This window comes from Convolutriloba macropyga, chromosome 3 (assembly GCF_964194025.1).
Source record: "Convolutriloba macropyga chromosome 3, txConMacr16.3, whole genome shotgun sequence".
NCBI lineage: Eukaryota > Metazoa > Xenacoelomorpha > Acoela > Convolutidae > Convolutriloba > Convolutriloba macropyga.
Genome location: NC_134470.1, coordinates 40,457,613 through 40,473,561, shown reverse-complemented (window position 1 = coordinate 40,473,561; position 15,949 = coordinate 40,457,613). Strand labels below are relative to the sequence as shown.

The window sequence follows — 15,949 nt, the reverse complement described above, 5'->3', positions numbered from 1 at the left end:
AAATTGTCAAGCCAAAAATTTTCATAAAATACGCGTTTACAAAATTGCTTCTCTTCGAGAGCAAATAAAGATTTTTCGGTTAACAATTCTCAGCAAAGATCATATTGACTTAATGCAGAAAAAGTACAATAAAAAGCCTCTCATCGACGAGTTCTGCCTTTAACAAACAGAGCGTCAAGGTTGTTATAACTATAAGTTATTTCCTTTGAACCATTTATTGATCAAACCTTTGGTGTCTCAACAAGCTAAGATCAAAACGCTGAAAAAAATGCGGCAGAGACGATGTGTTAACGGGGTATACAGCAAATAGAGACTCTGATTCAGAATACATATAGAAGCTTACCTTGCAGGGTCTATTACCAGTTAAATCAAAAATGGTTTTCTAGATCCCATTCCTTCGAACATCATTTTAGTCGAAAAAAAACAACGCTGAACACAAAGGATTTCTGGTATACTAGTGATATAAATTCCAAGAAACGCTCCAATTGCAAAATTTTAGTGTATGCTAGGGAGACAAAGCAAAGCCGATGAGACCAGAAGTTTTTCTGCTCGCTTAGTCAAATACAACAATGTACTTCGTTTTGCGACAGTCTTCCCTGGTACTCAGCACTGATCAATCCAATGCAATTTAAAAGAAAATTAAATTTTTGTAGTCATCAGTGTCAATGAAGTTCAAATATTATTGCTATCCTTCTGGTTGGAATACTTTAGAGGACTTGAACTGAATTAAATCTCTTCATATAGTGGAACACCAATCTCGTGAAAATGTTCTGTCTCAATTCTGATTAATTTTTATTATTACTATTCTTTTTTATCTGCTTTATAATTCGTTTTTGTATTCACTCAAGCAAAACCAACGATTTAAGGAAAATAGTCGTTCGGATTGTAAACGCCTTCAGTTTCTATGTGAACAACGATCAGTTAGACAACCTACTTAAACGATAAGAGTCGGATGAAGAGTTATACCTGTGGCCATTAATAATTTAACTGATCTACCAAATATAGTTAAAACCGGTAAAGTTTAAATAGCTTTGACGTCAACGATACAATCATCCGACAAGTTTATGCGCTAATAAAAAATTGTACAAGATGTTGCATTTCTTATTATAAACATAGCCGGCAGATTGCGGGAAAATAGCCGCCGTTGACGCGATTGATGCACACAGGGATTGAAACAGAAAAAGAAAAAACATTGCTTACAGATAGTCAGAAAATAGCCGCAATAGCTTTGTAGATCTGCAGTCTTAAAAAAAACTAAAAAAGACAGACCAAAAAACTTCGTCTCTTCATTGAAGGCTGATATGTTATATTTTGATGTTATATTAAAAATCTGTATAAGTTTTCGCTGCCTCAATTAGCTGCTCTCAAATAACCTTCATTTAGAGTGACACATACCCATTTGACCTTATCTCTTTGAATTAAATTTCAAAGTCAATTTCAAAGTGAGGAAGTCATTTTTGAGAGAGGTAAGTCAAGTGTGACCAAAAATTTAATCACGCGAATGAACAAAAAACTCGCCCCACAAAGAGACGTTACGCACGCACTTCAGTTGAAATTGCATGAACAAGAAGCAGATTTGAAGTGGTTGTGACGTCATATGGTCGCAACAAAAATCTTGACGACGAAATAAAAAATCAAAGAGAAGGCCAATACTAGCCCCAACTATCGCTGTGCGGCTATTGAAAAGAAGAGGTAAATTGACGATAAATTTTTTTCAATTAGTGTCAAAAAGTGCTCTGATGCAGTTTCAGTTGGATTCTAGAACCATCCTTAATTCAGCTTCTAAACTGAAAGCTAATAAGCTCAGAGCCAATGTCAGCTAGCAAACACTCTAAACATAACCGACTAAACGTCGGAAGAATTGCTCTTGAACGACTAGTGGGAGCTCTAATCAATTGCAGCCTGATTCAGTCGGGGGAGGAGGGGGAGCCTAAATGGGACTAGGAAGTTCTATAGTGGGCTTCAAATAACCACATTAGAGGTTAGCATATACCACTATTAAGATTTAAAGTTTAAAATGACACTAGTTTCGGCGCACTTTTCATTTGACTTTTAAAATTAAATTGCCCCCAATTGAGTTCAGCTGCTTGAAATTGTGATTGAGAGAGAGTTTTAGATCATGCGAAATGCAAAAAGTCAAGGGCGTAAAAGTCACTCGAAAAGTCAAAATTGTCAAGCGAAAATTTTGCATAAAAAGACACACACGTTTACAGTAAATACTATGAACTACGTTCAAGAGCAATTAATAAACTTTGATAACCTAATTCTGACTTAATGACCGGGCTTTATCGGTTCATTCCGTCTCTTTTGATTTTGCTCCTTTGACCTTGACTGTATTCACTATCTTGCGTAATTCATTGAGTGAATGAATTTAAAAACCATTCAGTTGACACAGTGAGTGAATTAAGTCAGAAATCAAACGTGAAAGTCGTGACTTATGCAAAACGAAAAACACGATCAAGTAAAGCGAATCAAAAAACATCGCAGGACAAGTACTGACGTACAATTCAAAGAATTGTCATCGACTACACAAAAACTAGACCTAGAACGGACTATGAGTGAATTGAGAAAGCCATCTCTAAAAAAATCAGATAAAAAAAATACAAAAACAGAAAATCAATGTCAAAAGGCCGCATGTTAACAAAAAACCCCACAGTGAGAAATGAAAATTTGGTTCAAATAAAAAATAGGCCTAGAATGAATTATGAATGGATCGCGAAATTTAAAAAAAAAATAAAAATCATATCCAAAAAATTTAAAAAAACAGTAAAAACCAAAGTGAAATTGCCGCAAGTGAACAAAAAACCACTAGCGAGAAAGCGAAATTTAGTTCACACACAGTTTTCTCACTCTACTTTAAAATTAGAGCAAAGAATTCACTCCGCAAAACCACTCGCTTTTTCGCTCCACTGCCTGTTTCGGAGTGACCAAAATCACCAATCCAATTTGACTTCAACAATCATGAAAATGTGTGAAAAGATCTTAAAAAAAGACAGCGCCCAAAACAACTCAAATTCTTTGAATTGTAAAAAAAGGAGAGCGCCTGAATAATAGCCGCTGAGAGGCTGACGGCGGCTATTAATTATACAAACAAACATACCCGGCAGATTGCCGGAAAATAGCCGCCGTTGATTCCAATAAGCATGATTGGGATTGAAAGAATAGAATATATTGAAAAAAAAAAAGATTTTTGTACAAAAACATTTTCTAAGTCCGATTTGTTTTGATGGCATTTCGTAGTTGAACATAACGTACTTCTGCTTCTTAGAGAGAGGCTACAGGGGCTACTATCAATACCAATAAGCGTTAGAGATGGTAACTAAGACTTATAGGAACGACGTTCAAATAGCGGGCATCTAAAATTGGGCTTTATGGGTTTATCCCGTTTCTGTTTCTGACTTCAATTTTTTATACTGACTCTGTTCATTTTGAATTGCTTTGCTGAGCAACTGATGTTGAAAATCACTTTTAGCAGAATGAGAGAAGAGAGAAACTTGCCTAGACAAGTCAAAAAGATATCATGCAAAATGTTGAAAAAGCGCCAAAATGAGGTAAAGCGAAACATTTTATTATTCGACGAAGTAAAAAAGCATAGCAGGACAAGTCCTGACGTACAATTCAAAAAATTTTCATTGACTAAACAGAAAACTAGACCTTGAACGGACTATGAAAGGATTGGGAAAACCATTTAGAAAAAAATCCGATTCAAAAAACCGAAAAAACAGTAAAAATCAACGTGAAACATGTGAACAAAAAACCACTAGCGAGAAAGCAAATTTTTGTTCAAACACCGTTTTCTAACTCGCTTTTTCGCTCCACTTCCTGTTTCGGCGTGACCAAAATCACTACTCCAATTTGACTTCAAAAATCATGAAAATGTGTGAACAGATCTTAAAAAAAAGACAGCGCCCCAATACAATTCAAATTCTTTGAATTGTAAAAATAGGAGCGCTATAATAGCCGGCTGAGAAGATGAGGGCGGCTATTAATTATAAAGGTGCAAAAATATCCAATATAGACAGCCATTTTCTTCCGGAGGAAGGGGAACAATTCCAATTGAGCGTTAGCTTCATTTTTCCAAACATTTGGCACTAACTCAGCGTTATTCTGTAGTACTGCTGTCTGGATCCGCATATGAGGTGCTTCTGTGTCAAAATGGCACTGCGCATGAAGTCTGGCAGAGATGGAAGAGGTCCACCTCCAGCTGGCACCAGACTGTGGGATCTCTCACTCCACGTGAACAGATGGGCAGATTTCTTGCAAATTACACAAACTGTAACTCTCGTTTCCTCCCTACTCTCGTCATCTAAACACCAAAAGTCAATCTTGAGTTAAACCTTCTGGTTAATTGATAAACAATCATTTTTACTGCGACAACTTATATTGAATCTCTTAGCTCGAACACTAGAAGTAATTTGACGACCCAGTGGGCTCTATGTCATTATGGTTGTATGCCCATTTCAGTAATTTGCTCTCAACAAGCAAAATGATAACCCGAAGTCTTGGGAGCCACATTGATGAATTAGTTTTTATATCAATGAACAGATTCATGGAGATAATGTTGCTCAATCCAGTGTGACATACACAAGATCCTATAGCTATCCAAATATGTAGGAAAGGAATACCTAATTTTCAATACAACCCTTTCAACTCTCCGCTGGGATACACCCAAAACTAAACATACCCGGCAGATTGCCGGAAAATAGCCGCCGTTGATTCCAATGAGCATGATTGGGATTGAAAGAATAGAAGATATTGAAAAAAAAAGATTTTTTTACAAAAACATTTTTTAAGTCCGATTTATTTTGATGGTATTTCGTAATTGAACATACTTCTGTTCCTTAGAGAGAGGCTACAGGGGCTGCTATAGTAACCAATAAGCATTAGAGATGTTAACTAAGACTTATAGGAACGACGTTCAAATAGCGGGCATCTAAAATTGGGCTTTATGGGTTTATCCCGTTTCTGTTTCTGACTTCAATTTTTTATACTGACTCTGTTCATTTTGAATTGCTTTGCTGAGCAACTGATGTTGAAAATCACTTTTAGCAGAATGAGAGAAGAGAGAAACTAGCCTAGACAAGTCAAAAAGATATCATGCAAAATGTTGAAAAAGCGCCAAAATGAGGTAAAGCGAAACATTTTATTATTCGACGAAGTAAAAAAGCATAGCAGGACAAGTCCTGACGTACAATTCGAAGAATTTTCATTAACTTAACAAACAACTAGACCTAGAACGGACAATGAGTGAATTGGGAGAGAGCCATTTCTAAAAAAAAAATCAGATGAAAAAAAACTGAAAAAAAAAACAGAAAATGTCAAAATGCTGCTAGGGAGAAAAAGCCACTAGTGAGATATGTAATTTTGATTCTAACAAAAAACTAGATCAAGACTGAGCTGTGAATGGATTGGGAAAAAAAATCCGATCCAAAAAATCGAAAAAAAAACAGTAAAAATCAGAGTGAAATTGCCGCATGTGAACAAAAAACCACTACCGAGAAACCGAATTTTTGTTCAAACACCGTTTTCTCACTCTGCTTTAAAATTAGAGCGAAAAAATTCACACCGCAAAACCACTCGCTTTTTCGCTCCATTTCCTGTTTCGGCGTGACCAAAATCACCACTCCAATTTGACTTCAAAAATCATGAAAATGTGTGAACAGATCTTAAAAAAAAGACAGCGCCCCAATACAATTCAAATTCTTTGAATTGTAAAAAAAAATAGGAGCGCTATAATAGCCGGCTGAGAAGATGAGGGCGGCTATTAAACACCTGCCGTAAGAGGTTGTTTGCATCAAGAGGTCGGAATAGGACTGAGCAAGCTGTTTTGGCGGGCAAGTCGAAAGCAGTTAATGCATAAAATCGAGCGTCGAAAAGCAGGCGACTGAAATTTGGTATTTTAAGCTATTCTTATTTCGGATGCATTCTTTTACTGGAACTCATAAATGTTTTATGACTTCTGGAAAGCCGAACAACTTGCTGAAAAATGGGTTTGCTAACAGAAGTTGCTGGATTGAAAAGTTGACTTAATGGAAATGAGAAGAATCTTTAACAAAACGCTCTTTTGAAGTATCAGATAAATGTAAACTGATATCGAATTGTAACCGATGTACATTATAAGACAATCTTGCTTTTTAATGGAAGGAATTCTCCCCACATTAATTCCCTGGGCACTACCGTCGCGTAAACTTCACAGGTTATTGGCCCAAGACACTTTTTGTCATCCCTGCGACTAACAATCAAAAAGTGAAAGATTTTGAAAAGCTGAAAGCAGATTTTTTAAAAAGGTATTCGAAAAAATGAAGACTGAAGATATCCTGCCAGTATTCTATCTGATCAGTTATTCGAAGATAAATACAATCAGCAGCAAAACAATCATTTCTCTTCAACAATCGTTTTGCTTGATTTTTTGAAAATCAGCTTTGACGAGCAACACATTGATACAAGACATTTGCAGAAGATATTCAAGATTGACATAACAACAGAAAGTATTCGCAAGCCTAGACATATTACATTTGGAAAAACAAAATTTATTTCGGAGTGAGAGCAAATGAAACCAATCAAAAATAAAGTGCGTGAAAAAATTACTTTAGAAGTCAAAGATTAATCTAGAAAACCGCAAAACTATCAAGCGAAAAACTTGCATAAAACATAGCCCGTAGAATACCGGAAACGACTCAAAATTTCGTGCAACAAAAACTCAATCTAACCCTACATATTTAGAAATATGAAAAAGAAAAGTAAAATCGTGTAAAAATCATTTTTAGTGGCAAATGTGGGTCGGTTCAAAATCTGGCAGTGAAAACCCATATGGATTCGCTATCTCTACAAAACTTCCGGTTACCTGGTCATCACGGAGAAGATCTATGTTGAAATCATCCATTACAATGACTTTTTTCTTTATACGAGAGAGATGTTCTAATTCATGATCCAGCTGAGCAACAAAATGCAACTTATTTGATCGTGGGGTTGTCTACGATCCATAGCAACAGGGGATTTCCATTGATACAAATAGGACCCAGAATACTTTCGTCTATTGAACATGGATTCTCTTCAATTAGATGAATTTTTTCTACAAATTGAAGCGTTATACCACCCCCTTTCCTTGCCTTGTTTTTGAAAGAACAGTTTCATAAACTTTTATCCCGCAGCACGTAGCAATGTTCGAACTTTAGAACCATGATTCGGTATTACTTAAATTGCAGGTGGAGAATCAAGGTTATCTACTAGTACCTCAAGCTCCTCGTGCTGTTTTCTTATTTATCTCGCATTCTGTAAAAACATCAATAGATTTATCGGAGATAAGAAAATTTGGTATATTAACGTGCAGTATTTCAAAATTTTGATCAAGGTTCCTCAGTAAGTTGGTGATGCCGCTACTTTTCGGGTGATGGTGACTCGATCCGATATGTCTCACATTGTCCTCTAATACAGTTTGCTTGACATTTGGTGATTTGGCCATTAATGCCATCACAATCAACCAGAGCATCTTTGCCATTCCTCCTGAACTTCAGTTCAGTGATCAGCTCACATACATCTGTTTTTTCAAAAGCAGGCGATAGATTGTTGAAGCTTCTTTTAATTGGCGTCATTCGTGATGACATAGGAGTGGCAGGCTGAACACAAGGTTTTTTGAGAGATGCACTTCTTCAGGAAAGCTTTTCATTTCCAGATTCGGTCCTTCTGATCATTGGACAAAAACTTTGATTTTTGGGAAATTTTCCGTAGCTCCTCGGCCGAATATATGACCCGCCTTCAGATCTTTGCATATTTGGACCTGCAGCACTTCACGGATAAAAGCAACAGCGTCCGCTAGATGTAAAGTATATACACCCATAGGCAAGTTATGGAAGATCAAGAAATCTTTAGTTTCGTATCTCTGCTTTCACTGGCTTTGATAGTCATCTGTCCTTCAAGTGAGAGATTCGCTAGTCCTTGTGGGTTATATCTTCTAACAAGAAATTGAATAGTTCGTACACTGATGCATCAACAGTCGTTGACTTCGTGACTGCACTCAGCATTGCACTTTTTGAAACCATGCTGAATACTGATAGATATAGCAAGGATGTTAGGTCGCCGAGATAGTCAATGCAGCATACAATATCCTGAAACAATTTAATAAGTTCATCACAACAATTAGGGGATGGCAAATTGGGGGGAGGGGCTAGTTGGGGTGTCGGGGTTAGGTGTGTGGAAGGGGTAGGTGTGGGGGATAGTTGGTGGATGGGGATAGTTTTAACCTTGAATATTGCCATGAGTTCTTAATTACTACATTTTACAAACTAAGCTAGTTTTCAGGTCCACTGCTCGAAAACATAAGTCAACATCCTAAATCAAAAGTCAATGTTCGAAGACAAACGTGAACTTTCAAGTCCTGACTAGCAAAAAAAAACTGTAGAATCCCAATACTCTTCGAGTCGGAAAAAGACACGCGTTTACAATAATTGCTTCTTATTCAAAAGTAATTAATAACTGGCTCATTCCTACTGTGACAACTGACCAAAAAATAACAAACATCAACCCTTTTGTACTTTATATAGCCTACGAGCAATACGCGTCCATTTTCAAATCCCAATTAAAGTCAGAAAAACAGGCTAAAAATTTCCCAAAAATGGCCTAAATAACCAAAAAGTTCAAAGAAACGACCGAAATAGATTAAACTCATTTTACCATAGCACCTCATATTCCATCAAAACAACCCTATTACCATTTATACAGCTCATTGAAAAATTTAAATCGAACAAGACTAGTTAAAGCCGAAGAAAAACTGTTTGAAAAACAGTACTCGAACAAAAAAAAATATGCTCAGTCATACAAAATTTTTACCTCAACTTCTTGCTCTCTCAATAACAGCAGTCATTTGCCAGCCATAAGCAGACACTGTTAGTCATTTGCCTTTTTTTAAACAGTCGTTCGATAGTGACAGCGAAATCATTTTTCACCAGAACAGATTCTACTGGATTATCCAAAATAGGCCAAAAGAAAGAGGCAAAGGTGGTGGGGTAGCTTTTATGATCAAGGACACAATTCTGATACATAAAATTAAAATTAAGAGTTCTGACAAACACCTAGAAGTCCGAGCCATAGAACTCACCGCAGGTGGTAATTACATCAAACCAGTGAACACCTACATACCAACTACCTCTAGCTGTGATGCAGAATACAAGACATGAATCGGTAAACTCATTGAGTTAGATGACTGCATTCTTGTCGGTGATTTCAATGCTCATAGACGTCCATGGCGCTCGAAACAACCAGAAGGAACAGGAGGTAGCAATATTGCAAGTGAAATAGACCTCTATAATCATGAAGTACTAAACGAAAAGGCAACACAAAAGAAACTGATTCTTGAAAAAGCTCCCCGGACATCAGTCTCGCCCGCTCAAGCATAGCAATGAATATCGACTGGCGCATGGAGTACGCATTAGGCTCGGACCATATACCAATAGTTCTAACCATCACCTAATCTCATCACACACACAAACCACGAACTTTGCAAAAATGACTGGGCAAGTTTTAAAGACGACAATGAATTAAAACCGAAGAAACAACAGACCAACGAATGTCTACCACGCGGAAAAGACCTTAAGGAAAGCCATCAATGCAGCGGCTTGCAGGCATATCCCACAAGGAAGGAGTAAAACAGTGGTTGCCAATTTTCCCAGCGAAGCAGTAAAGCTTTCTGAAAGGGGTTAAAATTCACAGAAAACATTCAGGGGACACAAAAAAACCATGAATTAAACCAACTTGTTCCAGATCAAAACCGCAAAGAATGGATACAGTCTGCACAAGCGATCACTCACAGAGATAACTACTCTAAACTCTGGAGCACAGTAAAAGGACTTTCGTCAAGTAACGCTAAACCACCTACAAACAGAGCCATATACATTAACACTAAGAAAACTCTTAGCCATGAGCCAAGGCAATGCGCCAACAAGTTTAACCGAACATACACTCCACATCCCCAGGAGAAAAGAAAAACAGACAAGAAATACACTAAGAAAGAGTAAACTGGAAATAGAGGGCAGAAATGTTTAAGTGTAACACAGTGAAAGGAGCTATAAGACACAAAGAAAAGTTAGGCGCTGTGCCAAGATAGAACAACGCCAATCCACCTATACAAACTATGCCCAATAGCACTGAGATACCTGACTGACACCATAAAACTTTCTGTAAATAGTGCAAAAATCCCAAAAGTTGGCCGGGTTATACCCCTACGCAGGCCAGGAAAACCCATAGACGAATCTAAAATATTCAGGCCAATTGCACATCTCTCCCCACCGCAAAACAGAAAAACTAACTGACCTTATAGTAACTAGAAGAACATCAGCATGGCATTAGACCTGAGCACTCCACAATAGCTCTCAAAATTGTCGCCAAAGATATAGCAAAAGCCCTTAATCAAAAGAAATTAGAATATAACAATAAAGTAGAATTGTCGAACAAGGTGTCCCCCAAGGTGGTGTTTTATCGCCAATGCTCTTCAACATCTACGTGAGGAAGCTGCCTCTACCAGGAACGATATGGACATCACGTCTTGCGCTGATGACATAACTAACTAAATCTCACTCACAGGTTAAAAAATTACGTGACATAACTCCAAACCTAAATATTTCACACGACTAGCTAGAGTCAAGAAAACTTAAATTATCAGCTCAGAAAATAAGTGCAACTGTGTTCACAACCTGAAGCAAGGAGTTCAAGTTTGACCCACACTTCTATCAACAATTCACCAATACCCGTAGAGTCCAAAGTCAAAGTACATGATGTCACCTTCGATAGTATGCATAATTTTGGAGAACAAGAAGTGAGCACCGAAGAAATTACAGAAGCGCAATAACATGCCGACAAATATTGCCTGTAGCTACTGGGGCTGCACAAAATAGACACTCTCAGTGACTTACAAAGCTATCGGTCGGTGCGTCCTGAACTCCTACTCCCATTTGCGCTTCCACAATCAGCAAAACAAACTGGAACCACCTGCAAACACAGCAAAACATTGCTCTTTGCACAATTACTGGCTGTGTACAAATGTCTGACTTCAATGACTTACACAATGAGGGTGAAATGCTGCCTGTTAAAGCTCACACAGAAATGTTAGAACATTTCTCGACGGCAGTTATCAGAGCCATCGTGCTGATCATAAAAGAACCTCTTCAACCTTTTTTCGTTCCATGAGGCCGACACTAAAAGATACTTATAGGGACCGCGTGAAAAAAACATACAAACAATAAAAAGCACTTAAATCGCATAGAATACAAATAGGCGCTAAAAAGTATCCACCGATACAAGGTCCATGCTCAGTTGAACAAAGACAGCAAGCAACTAGGTGCACCTCCACCAAAGATAGCCGAAGAACAAACGCTGCCAGGAATTGCGCGTATCCGATTAGCACAACTGAGAATTGGATACTGTCCCCTGCTAAACTCTTACTTGAGTAATATCTGTAACAATGTTGATAATAGCTGTCACAGATCTGAAGCAGCACCACATTACCTACACCACATTTTCAACTGCAGTAAGAACACCGCGGACCTGAAAGTGATTGACCATTGGGTAAAACCAGTGGAGGTAGCCAAATGACTCCACTTAATACCATCAGTCCTACAAGACCACACTGCACAGAATAATCCTTCTTTGCCCCTTTCTCCCAATGTTGACGATGCACCCCCTGGCCCCCGTAATCTGCGAATAGCAGCTCTGTGCGACAGCTACAACAGCATCAAAATCAACAACAACAACAACAAAACACCAACAACATAGCTGGCAGATTGACAGAAAATAGCCGCAATAGCTTCGTAGATCTGCAGTCTCGAAAAGATAGTAAAAAGACAGATCAAAAAAAAATTGTCTTTTCATTGCAGGCTGATAAGTTATATTTTGATTAAAAACCTTTATAAGTTTTTGCTGCCTCTATTAGCTGCCCTCAAATGACCTTCATTTAGAGTGACACACACCCAGATGACCTTATCTCTGTGAATAAAAGTAAATAAAAGTTTCAAAGTGAGGGAGTCATTTTCGAGAGTGAGGTAAGTCAAGTGTGACCAAACATTTAATCACGCGAATGAACAAAAAAACTCACTCCACTTAGAGTGAAATGACGTCACACACGCACTTCAGTTAAAATTGCATGAACAATTGAACAAAAAGCGGATTTGAAGTGGTTGTGACGTCATATGTTTAAGAAAAATCTGGACGACGAAATAAAAACATAACCGGAAGAATTCTGGAAGCGACTCGGAGCGTCGAAATTTCACAAAAAAACCGTAATTCCACTTGAAGCCATTACCTTTTGTATCAAACCATTAATTCATTACCTCCCCAGGTCTGATATAAAACTTGTTTAAATTTAAACCACTGTCACCAAGAGAAACCAAATGCAGTAAATTTTTGTCGTATTGAAAACGTATGGTAACGTTTTACCATATCCGAACGTAACGTTTTAAATCCGAAATAATTAGCATGGTAAAAAACTGATCTGATTAGTTGAAAAAGCTGACAGGGCTACCAATTGCCCTCAAATAAATTATTCTAATCTCAAAAAGATCGCGAAAGCAAACGGCAGATAATAATCTCAGAAACTAAGTTAAATTTTTCAAAAAAAGAAAGCTCAAATTTAAGAATTAGAAAGCCACTACGATCAAATTTCTAATCACTGCAATTCAGCCAAAAACAACATACACTTCCACCTTGTTGTATATATTCTAGACATTTCATACTAATTCAAAAACTAAATTAATCATAGAAAAGACAAGCAACAGAATAAAATTCGAAGGCAAAAAATTGTTTATAAACAATACCAAGGCCGGAAAAAATTGCAATAAATGGCAATAAAGAGAAATTTTGGAAAAAGCTTTCTAGCAAACTCTCAGTACTGCCTTATGTTGAATGAAATGACAAAAATCTAAGAAAAAATTGAAATCATTCAATTTTTAACAACTGAAAAAATCAATATAACGAATAAAAATGTAGGTGCCAGAACAAAGATAGAATGATACAAACTACAATATGAAGAATATGCACACAATGTTAAGGAACGCCGTAACAAAAAGACATGCTTGATTTTTGAAAAATAAAAATCAAATTAAAAAATCAAGAAAAACGAATACATTTCATTGGTCAGCATTCGAGACATAGATAAGACAACGAATCCTTCGAGACAAATATCCATCCTCCTGAAATAAACAGAAAAAGGAAAAGGCAAAATTCAAACATATGAAACATTGAATCATTTTGCAAAAAAATGGTCAAAAAATTTTTGAGATTGCATTTGTGAAAAAAATTTTTAACTGTTTTTCGAAAACTTAACGCCAAAAAATGATTAAAAACGAAATTAAAGTCCCTCATGTTGCTCGAAGAGACTATTTCTAGTAAAAAAAAAAACCAAAATACCAACAAAAAACTGAGGAAAATTGGAAAACATAGCTGGCAGATTGCCAGAAAATAGCCGCAATAGATTCAGAGATCGGCAGTCTAAAAAAAACAGTAAAAAAGACAGACCAAAAAAATCGTCTTTTCATTGAAGGCTGATCTGTTATATTTTGATTAAAAATCTGTATAAGTTATTGCTGCCTCTATTAGCTGATCTCAAATAACCTTCATTTAGAGTGATAAACACCCATTTGACCTTATCTCTTTGAATTAAAGTAAATAAAAGTCAATTTCAAAGTGAGGAAGTCATTTTTGAGAGTGAGGTAAGTCAAGTGTGACCAAAAATTTAATCACGCGCATGAACAAAAAAACTCGCTCCACTAAGAGCGAAAAATGACGTCACACATGCAATTCAGTTGAAATTGCATGAACGAATGAACAAAAAATGGCTGTGACGTCATATGGTCGTAACAAAAATCATGACGACGAAATAAAAAAAAAACCAAGAGAAGGCCAATAATAGCCTCAGCTATCGCTGTGCGGCTATTAAAAAACTACCAAAATCGCATTTGCATATGTATAATTTTGTAAAACAAAACAACATCGAAGTAGAAAGAGGCGTTGAGTATATGAACTATCAAAGGGAAGTTGCCATATTAACTAATTTTCGACATAAAGACGACTGAATGATCCAAACATGAACAAATTCATAGAAAATAAGCCAAAAAAATTAACTAAAAACCAGAAATATGTGCCAATTTTGAACTTCAAACGCATTTTCAGGCTCTGCAAAACAATGTGGTATCAATGTCCGAGGTTGACATTTGACATTTCAATATAGGTTTGAATAAAAATTATTTCTACAAAAAACCAAATTACAAGCAAAAAAACAGGGCCACTTAGGCGAAAAATTGGCTAAAAACGGTTATCTATGTGCCATTCAGTCAAAAACTACTTTTCAAAGTCAAAAAGTCATTCACTAAACGCAGCGCATGATCAAAAAACTTCTCTCGCTCAGAAAAAATTAGTTCACACTGCAATTTTACTCACTTTCGCTTTTAGGTCAAAACATATAGGTCTGAACAAATATTACTTCCGCTAAAAAAAAACCTTAAGAAAACCAATACTCCTCCGAGTCGTAAAAAACAAGTGAAGGCCAGTAATAGCCCAAGCTATCGCTGTGCGGATATGAAACAACAACAACAACAACAACAACAGCAGCAGCAACCAACAACAACAACGCCAACAACAACAACAGCAACAACAACAACAACAGCAACTCATTTTTCAAGTATTTGTTAACTAACAGGTAGTATTGACGCAAAAGAGGGACGGTGGTGTTTGTGCTTTGTCTATTTGCAATGTGTGCAACAGCGGCATCGCCTCCTTCTTTGAGTCCTTCTGTGCATCTGCAGGTCCACGAGCACCACCACCTCCTCCAGTTGGCGAGGATGAAGACTGAGTGAAATTCTTTATACTGTACACCTAAGAAGACAAAATATACTACTGACTGGTAGCGAATGCAGAGCGAGTGGAGTCGGAGAAATACACACGAATGGTTGATAGAACCTGGCCAGGTTTGGACTAATTAACTGAGTTGACAGTTAATTAGTAAAAACCTGTTTAAATACAAACAATCAATTTAAAAACACAAACACTCCAAAGCGACCTTTGCATCCATATTGTTAAGTACAACTTAAGATCTGATTTTTAAGCTCAGTACACCCAAACTAAAATTTCACCATGAGCTCCATTTTAATTGTTGACTTATAAATAGCAATGAAGTAGCAGCTACCAACCTGTATGCAATCTGTCAAGCTGATCAAAATGTGCAGCGCATCGATGGCAGTCATTTGCAGCACGGGCTTCTTTGAGAAATTTCTGATAGACTTGGTCAAATTGATCTTGTATGGCAACTTGGTGAGCGGCGCAATGGGTCCAGCTGTTTGCAACTGTTGCTGCAGCTCTGTAGGTGTGAGGGGTCTAATAGTGTAGATGACAAGATGGCCTGACTTGGTGCCAACAAATACCACGTCATTTGAACAGACTGCGAGCGAAGTGACATCGATATTAGTGGGAAGGTTGCTGAGTACTTCATGGAACTGATATGCTATATGACTTCTTCCTTGATCTCGTTTGTCACTCATGTTCTATCTGAAAAGAACGCTCAGAAATAAACACAACAGCAACACAACTAAATTTCACAAATATTCAACTACTTTGTGCTGGGATAACTTAGTGTGAAGGGAAAAAATAAGCCCGCAGATAAAGGCAAGAAGTGAGCAGCCCTGGACGCGCTCCCACGATTATCATGGAAGATCTTGTGAAAGGCGGTTATCTTGCAAGACGCGGTATGATTGTATAATATTCCAATATCTTGTAAGTCTTCGGATATCTTGGCAGATAAACGTTGGAAATGCACTAGGGGACAGATACAATGAAGCATGCGAAGTCTAAATTAAATAGAAAAGTATATCACTTAATTGACCCTTTATGCTATGCAGAAATTGAACTCAAATCCTCAAGAGCACAATCGAAGTGAAGATCAAACAAGGAACAGTATTAGGCAACTTCAAAT

At 37.1% G+C, this 15,949-nt stretch overlaps 1 protein-coding gene across 1 annotated transcript in view; it reads right to left on the bottom strand.

Moving 5' to 3' along the window:
• Nucleotides 1-15,521, bottom strand: part of LOC142336203 (vam6/Vps39-like protein) — a 79,570-nt gene extending 64,049 nt beyond the window's left edge. The window contains exons 1-3 of the mRNA XM_075384857.1: nt 15,171-15,521; nt 14,679-14,856; nt 4,097-4,306 (exon numbers count right to left, since the gene is read on the bottom strand). Coding sequence (XP_075240972.1) covers nt 4,097-4,306; nt 14,679-14,856; nt 15,171-15,518 — 736 coding nt within the window. The 5' untranslated portion in view covers nt 15,519-15,521. The remainder of the gene's footprint in view (nt 1-4,096; nt 4,307-14,678; nt 14,857-15,170) is intronic.
• Nucleotides 15,522-15,949: the final 428 nt, after the last annotated feature.